Below are 14087 nucleotides of genomic sequence, written 5' to 3' on the forward strand. Positions count from 1 at the left end.
GCTTCACGGAGACGTGGCTCTGTGGATCGATTCCGAACTCTGCGCTGGAGCTGGCCGGCTTCCAACTCTTCAGAGCGGATCGCGACACAGAGCTGTCCGGCAAAACCAAAGGTGGAGGAATCTGCTTTTATGCTAACAGTGGCTGGTGCAGAGACGTGACAGTGATCCTGCAGCACTGTTCTCCTGACCTGGAGACTTTCATCATAAACTGCAGGCCCTTCTACTCCCCCCGTGAGTTCACCTCATTCATCCTGGTCGGTGTTTACATCCCACCACAGGCCAACGTGCAGGAGGCACAGCGGGCGCTCGCCGACCAGATACTGTGTGTGGAGCGGACCAACCCGGACTCCGTAGTTATTGTCCTTGGTGACTTTAACAAAGGTAACCTCAGCCACGAACTGCCCAAATACAGACAGTTTGTTAATTGCCCGACCAGAGAGGGGAACACTCTGGACCACTGTTACACCACAATCAGTGGTGCTTATCACGCCGTCCCCCGGGCTGCACTGGGCCACTCTGACCATGTCATGGTCCACCTGATTCCCACAAACAGGCAGAAACTAAAACTGTGTAAACCTGTTGCGAGGACATCAAAGCAGTGGAGCAGTAAAGCCATAGAGGATCTGCGGGCATGTTTGGACTGCACTGACTGGGAAGTGTTCAGGACTGCTTCCAACAGTCTGGATGAGTTCACAGAGGCTGTGACGTCATACATCAGCTTCTGTGAGGACTGCTGTATCCCATCACGCACCAGGGTGAGTTATAACAATGACAAACCCTGGTTCACAGCTAAGCTCAGTCAGCTCAGGAGGCAAAAGGAGGAAGCTTTCAGGAGTGGGGACAGGGACAAGTTTAAAGAGTCCAAGTACAGGTTTAGCAAGGCGGTGAGAGAAGCTAAACGTCTGTACTCTGAGAAACTTCAGCTCCAGTTCTCAGCCAACGACTCTGCTTCTGTCTGGAAAGGGCTCAGAAAGATCACAAACTACAAACCTAAACCCCCCCACTCCATTAATGACTTCCGTCTGGCTCTGCTGCAGGACAAGCTCTCCCAGCTGAGCGTGCCTGACTCCACCTGCAGGTGGATCACCGACTTCCTGTCTGACAGGAGGCAGCACGTGAAGCTAGGAAAGCACGTGTCTGACTCCCAGACCATCAGCACTGGATCCCCGCAAGGCTGCGTTCTTTCTCCTCTGCTCTTCTCCCTGTACACCAACACCTGCACCTCCAGCCATCAGTCTGTCAAGCTCCTGAAGTTTGCAGACGACACCACTCTCATTGGACTCATCTCTGATGGCGATGAGTCTGCCTACAGGTGGGAGACTGAGCGTCTGGTGACCTGGTGCAGGCAGAACAACCTAGAGCTAAATGCTCTGAAGACAGTGGAAATGATAGTGGACTTCAGGAAGAGCCCAGCCCCACCCACCCCCATCTCCCTGTGTGACTCCCCCGTGGCTACCGTGGAGCATTTTCGCTTCTTGGGAACCACCATCACACAGGATCTCAAATGGGAGCTAAACATCAGCTCCCTCATCAAAAAAGCTCAGCAGAGGATGTATTTCCTGAGGCAATTGAAGAAGTTCAACCTGCCAAGGACTATGATGGTGAACTTCTACACCTCCATCATTGAGTCCATCCTCACCTCCTCCATCACCATCTGGTACGCTGCTGCCACGGAGAGGGACAATAACAGACTGCAGCGTATCATCCACTCTGCTGAGAAGGTGATTGGCTGCAATCTTCCGTCCCTCCAGGACCTGTACGCCTCAAGGACTCTGAGGCGTGCAGGGAAGATTGTAGCTGACTCCTCCCACCCTGGACACAAACTCTTTGAGACACTCCCCTCTGGCAGGAGGCTGCGGTCCTTCAGGACCAAAACCTCTCGCCACAAAAATAGCTTCTTCCCATCTGCTATTAGCCTCATCAACAAGGCTAGAGAGCCCCACTGTTGCTGATCAATTGCACCAATCACCAGAAAAAATTCCTTGTATGTGAAAACATACTTGGCAATAAAACTGATTCTGATTCTGATTCTGATTCTGAACAACGTGTCAAAACCTATGTTTGAAGTCTATTTCTGTTTTGTGTGACTTTTTTTCCAGTGATATATTTATTGAAAACTCATAAACCAAGCTAAAAGCAGTGACACTATCTTTACATTAAATGTTACTCTTTGTGCTATTCAACTGCACTTTTCAGAACACAATGCATGTAGAAAAGAAAGCAGATGTTCAAAATCTGGGCTTGTCAGACTAGGGTTGCTGTTACCATGGTAACCATGTTTTCTTTTGAAATGAGACAGCTTGCAGCTTGACCAATGACATCACTGACATCATTTCCTGTGGCTTTGATGTGTGATGTCATCATCTTCTGTGGCTTTAATCACCAAGAGAATGTTGGCATTATTCTAAAACTGCTGATCACTGAATGCAAACTAGAATCACAATAGTGCAAGAAACTGTGACACAACACAAAGCAACAAACATTCTGCGTGCCAGGAACACGTTTCCAGAGTTTGTAATACAAACAAACTGACTGGTTAAATCATTTTGACAACGTTTTGACAATGCATAGGCGTAATTATGGAAAAACACACAGACATCGTGGAAGACCAGTTTAAGAAGGTCTCCATGGAGAGCAGAACTCAACCCATAAGGGGAAATAAAATGTTTTCTGCTGAAGATATTCTAGAGATTGTGAGGATATTTGAAGAGGCTAATGCTGATGGCTCTGGAGGGCTGGACATGGAGGAATTTAGTGTAGCAATGGAGCAGTTTTATGGTTCTGTGAATAAGGACGAGCTTGAAGTCCTCCACATGCAGATTGACGCAAACTGTGACAAAACTGTGGACATTGGTGAGCTGCTAAACTTCCTGTTGGAAAGAAAGATGGCATCAGAACATTTAGATTTAAAAAATCAACCCTTTCCCTTACCTTTCAAAATTATACCTGTGGATCATCACAAAGCAATCATTCGTTTGATATTCCGTCCCTTTGGGGATGGCAAGGAACCTGATCGTGGTTCGGATGTTTCAAGAACACAAACCAGGGCGTACCACAAAGGTCAATACCTCTCCATTAGCTCAGATGGTATCTTCAGCTTCTGGACTGACAGCTTTGACACCATCATCACGATTCCACTGAACAAATCAAACCAACCTTTTGCTCACAACAAGAAAATGCATGTTACTGACATGGTGTACCTGGAAGAACTCAAACAGGTGGCTATCTCCACTACTGACAGGGAACTGTCATTCTATAATTGCAATGAGTTCCCTGACATGTTTGTAGTCACTAACTCTTTAATAATAGACACCATAGTAAATGCCATGAACTACTGGTCCAATGGCACTCAAGCAGTTTTTTCCTTTGGTGATACAAAAGGCGATTTGTATGTGTTTATGTGTCTATGTTTCAGAGTTTCCCTCTTTAATGATATATGCGATCAGAGCCGATACTTTCCATCGATCCCCTCATTTGCCATCTGTGGAAGTTCATACAGGACTCTTGCTGCCCTCCCCGGGCCACCAGGTCAACTCACTAAGGCCAAATCAAAAGTCAAAGCCCTAAAGCTTTTTCAGAGAAAGGGAGATCAGGACTTTTTCACATGCGTTGAATACTCCACTTCGGCTGAACGTCTCATTACTGGTGGTACAGATGGCTTACTGCGGGTGTGGTTGCCCCACAACACCATGCGCTGCAAACTTGTATTAAAAGGACATGCCAAAGCTATCACCCACATTATGTTTAATCATAGTGACAAAATATTTGTCAGTTTATCTGCAGACATGAATGCATGCGTCTGGTCAGAAGATGGCTGGATGTGTAGGCAAAGTTTCCAGGTGAGTGGTATGGGACAGGCCCCAATCTCCAGTGTGTTTTATAACATACATAACAATGAGTTAGTTTTTGCTAATTTAAATATAGGAAAATGTATTGGCAGAGGAACTGAAGTTTTTAAAAACATGCTAACATCCCATGACAAGCCTGTGTGTTCTGCACTCTATCACAGCATTTTCAAACAGGTCATCTCTGTTTGCCAGAATGGTGTGGTGAGAGTGTGGGATATCTTAACAGGAAATGCCGTCATGCAGTTCAAGGTCAGTCGGGATCAGCACATGGGGCTCACTGCCATGTCATTTGATGAAGTGCAGTGCAGACTGATCACAGTTTCCCAGGATGGGAAAGTGAGACTTTGGAACTTCAACAGTGGAACGGAGCTTGCTGTTCTTCCTGTGACCGTGCCAAGGGAGGTGACAGGTATTGTCTGCATAAACAATAGGATGTTTGTGTCAGGAAGGAACTCAAAGACCATTTTTGACCTAGATATGGAGGGAAATGCACACCAATTTTTGGAGCACAATTATTTAGATGACATTTCCTCCTTGGATGTACATGAAAATACACTGATTACTGCCTCCAGCAATGGATATATCGTAATCTGGGATGCCGACACTGCCAAGGTTCTGTACTGGATCAATGGCAGCATGAGCGTACGAACAAACTGGCCAGACAAACGTGCTCAAGGACGGACTGGGATCCCTGCTGATCTGAAGAAGCCAAAAAATGTCAAAGGCGCTGAAAGAATTCCTCTTCATCAAAAATCTACACATCTGACAGGGACAAAGACTACTGTGAATACCAGTCCTCTTATTAAATGTCTGAGGACTAGGGTGGTCTCTCTTGGCACAGGCACACTGCTGACTACATCTATGCCTGGTCTGTTATTAGCAAGGGAGGTTTGATAGGAAAGTTCAGGGCTGTGAATGATGTAGGTGCAGTCATTACCACCATGTCAACTGATGTCAGTGAACAGATACTACTGACGGGGGACAATACCGGAAGGATTTATCTGTGGGACATTCAGCAATTTGGGATCAAAACACAGGCAGACAAAGGACCATTTGAGAATACAAATGGGAGGCAGGTATCACTGTGTCCACCTCCACTATTGGGCTCCTGGCAAGCTCACAGTAAAGGGGTGGTGAGTGTTATATCTGATACCACTTGTAAAAACATAATTACTGCAGGTCTGGACAACAATGTCCGGCTATGGACAGACACAGGCAGCTGCATCGGCGTCTTCGGGAGAGACCAATGGGATGCTGCACTATTCAGCCCTGAGGAGAATGCTGACCAGGAACAGGCAGCAAACACAGGAATCACTGAAATGCCATTCCTTGAGTCTCCACCACCATCACCGCCCATATCACCCCTACCTGATTTTCAAGACCTCTTTGATAGAATTGACGAGGCAATTGCAGTTCAGCAGGAGTTTCCACCAATAAGAAATCATGCTGAATTTTATGCCAAAGTCAAAGTGACACGCAAGTTGTCAGAACATGCCCTTGCTAAATTAGATAAAATTGCCAACGACATAGACATGGGCGTCAGTTTACAGGAGGAAGACAGCGATGCGGACGAGCAGGGATCGGAAGACACAAAAAACCATGGATGTTTTCCACACATCTCTGAAAAAGTTCAGCTCACATATAGCCAGACCCAGTCCAAGTTACATTCCAGTCAGACCGTGCTAATCAGGGGTGGCACTGACTCTAAACGTAGTTCTCCTCAGACAGCACCCCCATATTTAAAATGGACTAGATCCAAATATGGACGACTTTTGCTCAAACCCAGTGACCCCCCACCATGTCCACCAAAGGATTTCATCTATGAGAGGGCTCATCCAAATCACCCAAAGTCACAGCTGGCTCAGACCCCACTCACCGCAGGCTGCACTGAGGCTACCAAGAGCTCGCCAAACATGCAGAGATCAGCTGGTACAGTGGAGCAGGGGTCTGAACAAGGAACAAAACACCAACGCCTGCCACCCATTTCTGAGAAGGTTCAGCTCTCACATAGCCAGATGCAATTTAAGCCACAGCTGCCTAAGACCCCACTCACTACAGGCTGTACTGAGGCTACGAAGAGCTCACCACACATGCAGAAACTGGCTAGTTCAGTGAAGCAGGGATCTGACCACGGAATCGTGTACGCTTACCACCCATCTCTGGAAAAGTCATTTTCAACTATATATTTTAATCAGATGAAGGATTTTAGTCATCGAACGTCTGGATTTAAGATATCAGAGAGCAGGCACCCAACAGCGAGGCAAATGGCAGCTATGGGCCCATCCACTCATGGATGTCCATGAATCAACTCTGAGATGCCCTGTGTCCACCGAAGCATCAACAAATCACTGATTTCTAAAGTGAAACTGCTTTATTCTTGTTTCTTTCTATCTCTGCGTTTAATTAGACTGCCAGTAAAAACCTCCTGAACGTCTGGTTCACATATTTGCAGTTAGTTAGATTAGCAGTCTAAACTCCCAACCCTTCCATGCTGTCCTATGTTCACTGTACAGCATCGGTGAACATAGCACTCTACTTTGTCAAGTCTGAGTTGTCGTAAAAAGCCCCACCTACTAACTTTGTAATGATGTAGTCAAAAGAACACATCCTTTAAAGAGTGAGGGAGAGCATGGTGGCTCTTTGTGACCTCACTTTTAATGACTCTTTTGTCCGTTGCTATCAGAGGTAGAACAGGAGTTAAAGTAGTTTCTCTACAACATTTGTGAAGTTGAAGATAAAGGAGTCAGTTAGTTTGCAGTAAATCTAACTGACCACTAGATGGTGACAAATTAACATTACTGTTTCTCCACACTGTGTTCATAATGTGACTGAGCACAGATTAGTCCCTGGTGTTGTGGTTGTGGATCAAGGAACATTGAACACTGTAGGTGAAGTAGCTTTGGCTCAAATCTCCTACTGCAGCAATTCAGTGTTTTCACTTTTAGCTTCACGCATGACAAAGATACAAAACAAAAATGTAAAATGAGGCAGTATATCACTTTAAAATGTGTTTTTTGCTGCATCCAACAGTAAAATCAAACCAGTCAACTGAGGAACAGCTCTGACCTAAACACCAGTGCATGTGGTCAGTCTATAAGCAGTGTTCAAATGACAAACTCCCATTTCAATATGAAATTACATGTCCATTGGTCTTTGTACAATTAATGGTTTAGTTGAGTTTATATCTTTTTGCTCACAATATCTCAAACTAAATTAGGAATGGTTATTTTTGTGTTTTATTTTGTGGTATATTTTAAAATGTATAAATATAGGGAACTCTTTATAACAAAATTTAAATGTCAAATCATCTACATTTTAATCTGGACGAGTACATGGAGGAGGAAACAGGCCCAAGTAGTGAATTTCTGAGGAAACGCGCACACAGTCACAGCCACAGGAAATCATGTCATGCAGTCTAATGAGAAGTCACTTAATTTATTCAGCAGTTCAGACACAACTGTGGTGCTTCAGCTCAAATAGTGTCAACATGTCTTTCATTCTGTAGCATCTGTAACGTGCAGGCACAGAGGAATGAGAGCAGCGGCACTTTCCCCTCCACTTCTCCTCTGGTCAACTGGAGCAGAAGGCTTCATTCTGCAGCGCTCAGCTACATCAGCAGCAGCAGCAGCATCTTGTTAACCTCATGATATTGTTTTAAAAAACAGGGATTTGTGCTTATTGTATGCTGCTCAAATCAGTTAACTGCATCAAGATGATTCAGACACTGGCCAGAAGGTTCTGATTCACATATACATGGTTAACTGTTATAATTTCAGGTTTGAACAAATAAAAACTGAGTGTCCAGACCTGTAACTACTGCAACCCATTCCCTTCAAATTATCCCTCTCAGTCAATTTTTTGCCATTCTTTAAAGCTTTTTTGTTCATTTATTTGTGCTAAGTGCAAGTTGAAACAGCGTTAAAAATGGCGATGTTATTGTTTAACCATGTCAGTGTGTACTTTTTTATTATTATTTATAGTTAATATTAAACACAAATAATGACATCAATTTCTTTTTTTTCCTTTCTTTTTTTTGCACATAATAGGCGTTTACACAAACTAGAATTACGCCTTGCAGTTACATGCCTCTGCTATTGAAAATGCGTCTCCAAGGCCCGGGTATCATCGGATAATCTGTAATCTGTAATTCATTGGTAATTTAAAAACGCAAAATCTGTTATTTGATTTAAAACCAAACAGTTGTAGGTGTCTGAATCAAAAAATGAAAAAACAATCAAAAATGGTCCGTTTTTGGCAATTCGTTTTATCCTAATATAGTTTGAAACCAAAAGCAGAATTTTATATTTTATTCTAAACAAAAAACGAAATGTAGTGACCTGTTTTTTGTTTACAAACAAAAGCCAGAAACCCAAATTCAAAAAACGGTCAAATTTTTGTTTTTTGCTAATTCATTTTTTCGTTTCTCATTTGACAAAAAGAGTAAAACGATGGACAGACAGGAAGAGGAAGTGAAGCGTAAAAATTTCAAAGTAAGATTCAGGATGACATAAAAGTGTAGTTTTAATCAAAATTAATGAATAAATAAAGGCTACGTGACTAAAATATGTATTGTATTGTTCTTTTAATTTAGACATGAAAAATGTTTTATCCAAAAAGCGTAGCATACATTACTTAGTTGGGTAGCGTGAGTTAATAGGATATATATGAAAAAAGCCTGTGAGGTCCTTTCCGAAGAGCCTTGTCTAAAGTGAGCAGCAGAGGTCGCCTCCTGAACAGACCTTTGTTGCACTGCTTCAGGAGAACAACGGTCAGACCATGGACTGTATGTTGGGTCAGACTCAGCAGGAGGGAACTCTTCCTGCTTCCATCTGTCACCAGTAAGAAACAAGTAAATGTTTTTATTTTCCTTTGAAATAGTCGCATGTATTATATTTCCATCCGTCATACGAGGTCATTAGTTAGCCTAGCTAGCAATCGCTAGCATACAGCTACTGCACCTTACATTTCATGATTGCTATTGATAGCGGTAGTGCTACATTAGGGTGTGTTTGTGTGCTGCAGTGTCACAGTATGTTGTCCAGTGCATGTTCACATTTAGTGTTGACTTGTTGACGAGCTGCTGCTGTGGGGACAGTACCTAACGTGTTACTGTCGATATTAACCAGTTATCTAGCTACCTAGCTAATGACATTAAAGCTCATCTGAAGCCCAGGTAAGACTGACAGCTGTCAGTGGTTGTAGATATATCCACGTCATTACTGTATCTGATGTTAACAAAAACAAAACATGTTATGTGTAGTTTGCTAAATTCTCAGTATAATGTTACTGCACTCATAAGTACTCACTTGTTCAGCACATCATTTCTATGTTACAATACACCGTTGTAATTATTCTTATTGTTACTAATGTTGTTGTCATCATTTCCATGTTGTGTTTAGATGAATTCTAAGCCCTAACAGCAGTGAGGCCATGGATAGAGAGTGGATGGTCCAGCTGAGCTGTTGCCAGCTCTTGGGTCCCTCCTTCTGGAGGAGGCAACAGACCAGCCCCAAGGCAGCAGCAGTGGTCTGACCTCTATCAGAAGGTAAAGTATAGTAAAATATCTATCTATTACTTATTACAGCCTGTCACTCAGTCTGCTGCTAAAGCCCCGCAGTCTGTGGCTTCAGACTGAGCCTATGGTGCGATTAGCTCTGTTCCTCCTTTCAGTTCACTTAATCATGCTTTGGTGGGTCACAGTCTACCTCACTGAAGCCCAGTTTAGTGGCTACGAGGACCCTCCTTGCTGTGAACACCAGCCTGGGAGTCTGGAGGAATTCAGCCATCAGCTGCTGGGGATCATTCAGGTTGTCGGGGGAGATGAGCAAGAACCAGTGAATAATGCACTGGATCTGTCCACAAACCGGACCAGATCTGGTGCTGCTGCGTTCATGAATGCATTGATAGCACACTTGAAACCATGGATTTACACAAACAGCACAGCAACCGACGACGATAACCTTCTGAAAAGTAAGATGGTATTAAATCCTACAGTCGTTGATATCGTGGTTAATTCATGTTAAATGTTAATTTCTTTATGATGTTAAAGGGAAAACGAGTCATTCAGTTAGAAGGTTTGGAGCCTAAAATAACATTGGATTTAATCATAACCGGGCAAAAAATATTTATTCATGTGGCATGTGCTCCTTTTTACATGTTGTCTAGTGTTGTAGTTATGCATATTTTCCTGTCTTAATACTTCTACTTTTATTTCACTGTTGTGAGTGTTATGTGTTATGCTACACTACGGATTGGAGCTGAGCCATGGGTTGAGCTCTGAGATCATTCAACTATTACAAGCTGACCCTTCACTGTGTCCTCCTAAAGCGACTGTGCCTCCAGTTTCTGTCTGTCAGGACTTGATATGCCGTGTACTTATTTATAGTGGAGCATATCAAATAAAATGTGTAGAACCATATAAGCATCTTCTTGTAATATGTATGTAAACTGTTTATATTCCCATGCTTTACGTTTCCATTTTATCTCTATTTTATTATCATTGTATTATTGTTATAATTGTACGTTATCTTATTTTCTTACTTCTGTTGGTATCTGTTTAAATGCATGTTAATCCCAAGAAATGTCATCCTTAGATAAATTAGAATTCCCTGGTCTATTTATGGGCTAAATATAAAAAAAACAATAAAACCCACAAACAGGTCGGAAAAACTGCTGGCTCCAAAAGAATCAAACGAAAAATAAAAGAATGACTAAAACAACAAAAAACTACAATAAAGTTTTAAAGGCAGTTTTAATGCCCCTGAATGTGGGTTTGAAGGGTTTAAAAAAAAAAACGTCATTCCCCAAAGTGGTGAAATGAGCTCCATCGAGCAGAAATAGACCAGGGCTGTCAAAATTCATGTGAGGATGACCTACCATGCATCCACCTAAATCCCTCATAAATGTGTTCATCACAGTGTTCACTGTTCACTTTCTTGATTTATTTAACTGTCACGGATTAGCAGCCCTCCACCGGTGCCTGGAGGAGATGGAGGACAAAATGATAACCATCCCCGGGAACTTCTGGTGGAGGTGCTGCAGGTCCCTCTTCATCGCTGCGACTAGCTCCAGACCCGTGATCTTTCCCATGTTGTTGCTGCCACAGATGATGATGAGGACATCCGGGGCTGTTTGTTCCCTCAAGGACTGGTGGAAGAAGGGAAGCAGCTTCCACCATCTCAGGCCACCTGAGCCAAACCACCAGACGCTGGCATCCAGGCCGACATTGGACCCGATGGTTTCCTTGGCTCTCTGTCATGTCGGATATAGCTGTCCCCAATTATCCATATACTTTCCCCTTTGGAACAAAAGGCCATTCACTTTTTTTTTTTTTAAATATTATTTTTTTGGCTTTTTATGCCTTTATTCATAGGGCAGTTGAGAGAGACAGGAAATGGGGATTCAGAGAGAGGGGGAATGACACACAGGATAGGGCCACTCGGCGCAGGATACGAACCGGGGCTGCCTGCAGTGAGGACTATAGCCTCAACACATGGGGCGGGTGCTCTACCCACTGAGCTAAACACCGCCCCCATTTACTTTTTTTTAACCTTCATATGGAATATTTATAAACAAACAAACTAAAAAAAGATGTTCACAATTTTGTCAAAGTATTGTGGGTTGTCATATGCTTAAAACACTGATTACATATACAAAATGAAATACATAATGTTATTTGTTATCTCTTTCCCTTTAATTTATTAGTAAATTAGCCTGCCATTGTATATTGCCAGCCATAGAGTCCATATCATGTTTTAATGCCTAATGTTGTTCTCCATATAATAACTAAAGTGATGGAAATGTTTATAAATCAGGTTATTGACATTGTAGATGAACTTGATTTAAAATGAAAAGCATACTTTTCAAGAGATCCTCGTGACAATATTTTTCTTGCTTCCACTGCACAGTACAGTAAAGTTAGCCTACTGTAAGTGCAGTAAGGACAGTTTGGGTGGGGGTTGGGTATTTAATTGACAGCAGAGTGAAATTTTAAAAAGATGCAGAATCTTGACACGTTCCCTTTTCTTCTACTTCTGGCCTGGTGAACTTACTACTGACATGTGTGCTGCCATCAACTGCACCAACCAATCAGATTGCAAAGGACAACAGTTGTTTTGGAAGGATAGTATCAGACAGACATCTTCAAGGGCATTTTAAAGGTTTCATAGTATATATCTGGCCGTAATACATCCATGCAACCGAAGATGACAGTTAGCTAGTACTGAGTGTTTTTTTTTTTTTTTTTTTTACAATCTCTGTATAGATAAGATTACTGTAAATGTTGATGTGTAATATAATGCATACAGCTTGACTATTTAAAAATAGCTTTTTAGAAGTTCAATGAGCAATGTGCCTTTTTGCAATGGAGGAGTTCATATAGGCTTCTCATGGCAGTAATGGCACAATATGGAATGGAAGGCAAAACAAGATCTGCTGTCAAAAGTGAAATAAAATAAATAAAAAATAAAAACTTGTTACATTAAAAATATATTACATTGTCTTATATCATTCTTGATTATCTACAAAGTTAACTTCACTACAGTATTATGATAATAATATACAGAATCATTAAAGTCAAAAAAGTAATAACTTGCAGATAAAGAAACAACTATATACTTATAAAGATAAATAGTTTTCTCTTTGTAACACACACACACACACATATGTGTGTCTTATAATACATCCATGGCGTATGCGCCAGGCGAGCAATTCAGATTGAACTGAATGGGCGCCATTTTTAGATCCATTATCCAGGTCTGATAATACAGTGGGTACGGAAAGTATTCAGACCCCTTTAAATTTTTCACTCTTTGTTTCATTGCAGCCATTTGCTAAAATCAAAAAAGTTAATTTTATTTCTCATTAATGTACACTCAGCACCCCATCTTGACAGAAAAAAACAGAAATGTAGAAATTTTTGCAAATTTATTAAAAAAGAAAAACTGAAATATCACATGGTCATAAGTATTCAGACCCTTTGCTCAGTATTGAGTAGAAGCACCCTTTTTAGCTAGTACAGCCATGAGTCTTCTTGGGAATGATGCAACAAGTTTTTCACACCTGGATTTGGGGATCCTCTGCCATTCTTCCTTGCAGATCCTCTCCAGTTCCGTCAGGTTGGATGGTGAATGTTGGTGGACAGCCATTTTCAGGTCTCTCCAGAGATGCTCAATTGGGTTTAGGTCAGGGCTCTGGCTGGGCCAGTCAAGAATGGTCACAGAGTTGTTCCGAAGCCACTCCTTATTTTAGCTGTGTGCTTAGGGTCATTGTCTTGTTGGAAGGTGAACCTTCGGCCCAGTCTGAGGTCCTGAGCACTCTGGAAGAGGTTTTCTTCCAGGATATCTCTGTACTTGGCCGCATTCATCTTTCCTTCAATTGCAACCAGTCGTCCTGTCCCTGCAGCTGAAAAACACCCCCATAGCATGATGCTGCCACCACCATGTTTCACTGTTGGGATTGTATTGGGCAGGTGATGAGCAGTGCCTGGTTTTCTCCACACATACCGCTTAGAATTAATGCCAAAAAGTTCAATCTTCGTCTCATCAGACCAGAGAATCCTATTTCTCATAGTCTGGGAGTCCTTCATGTGTTTTTTGGCAAACTCTATGCGGGCTTTCATATGTCTTGCACTGAGGAGAGGCTTCCGTTGGGCCACTCTGCTATAAAGCCCTGACTGGTGGAGGGCTGCAGTGATAGTTGACTTTGTGGAACTTTCTCCCATCTGCCCACTGCATCTCTGGAGCTCAGCCACAGTGATCTTTGGGTTCTTCTTTACCTTTCTCACCAAGGCTCTTCTCCCACGATTGCTCAGTTTGGCTGGACGGCCAGGTCTAGGAAGAGTTCTGGTCGTCCCAAACTTCTTCCATTTAAGGATCATGGAGGCCACTGTGCTCTTAGGAACCTTGAGTGCTGCAGAAATTCTTTTGTAACCTTGGCCAGATCTGTGCCTTGCCACAATTCTGTCTCTGAGCTCCTTGGGCAGTTCCTTCGACCTCATGATTCTCATTTGCTCTGACATGCACTGTGAGCTGTAAGGTCTTATAGACAGGTGTGTGCCTTTCCTAATCAAGTCCAATCAGTTTAATTAAACACAGCTGGACTCCAATGAAGGAGAAAACCATCTCAAGGAGGATCAGAAGAAATGGACAGCATGTGAGTTAAATATGAGTGTCACAGCAAAGGGTCTGAATACTTATGACCATGTGATATTTCAGTTTTTCTTTTTTAATAAATTTGCAA

General features: G+C 42.5%; 2 protein-coding genes and 2 long non-coding RNA genes across 4 annotated transcripts in view; all 4 read left to right on the forward strand.

The window, feature by feature from the left end:
* Nucleotides 1–14087, forward strand: part of LOC139623341 (uncharacterized) — a 343520-nt gene that overhangs the window by 203457 nt on the left and 125976 nt on the right. The window lies entirely within an intron of this gene.
* On the forward strand, nt 2424–4742 carry LOC139623328 (cilia- and flagella-associated protein 337-like). Its single transcript, XM_071481477.1, has one exon. The coding sequence runs from the start codon at nt 2580–2582 to the stop codon at nt 4740–4742; it is 2163 nt and encodes a 720-aa protein (XP_071337578.1). The 5' UTR covers nt 2424–2579.
* LOC139623329 (uncharacterized) lies at nt 4790–9512 on the forward strand. Its single transcript, XM_071481478.1, has 2 exons — nt 4790–8697; nt 9248–9512. Exon 1 carries the CDS (start codon nt 4790–4792, stop codon nt 6149–6151), a length of 1362 nt encoding a protein of 453 aa, XP_071337579.1. The 3' UTR covers nt 6152–8697; nt 9248–9512.
* On the forward strand, nt 9619–12336 carry LOC139623330 (uncharacterized). The gene is made up of 2 exons (XR_011691476.1): nt 9619–9818; nt 10811–12336. It is a non-coding gene; the product is annotated as an uncharacterized lncRNA (long non-coding RNA).

Source organism: Trachinotus anak, unplaced genomic scaffold (assembly GCF_046630095.1).
Source record: "Trachinotus anak isolate AG129_WGS33_773 ecotype Australia unplaced genomic scaffold, CSIRO_AGI_Tana_v1 ptg000007l, whole genome shotgun sequence".
Lineage (NCBI taxonomy): Eukaryota > Metazoa > Chordata > Actinopteri > Carangiformes > Carangidae > Trachinotus > Trachinotus anak.

What these genes read in the sequence shown, in the direction of transcription:
- LOC139623329 (XM_071481478.1), top strand. Translation starts at nt 4,790, where the DNA reads ATGTCAACTGATGTCAGTGAACAGATACTACTGACGGGGGACAATACC.
- LOC139623328 (XM_071481477.1), top strand. Translation starts at nt 2,580, where the DNA reads ATGGAAAAACACACAGACATCGTGGAAGACCAGTTTAAGAAGGTCTCC.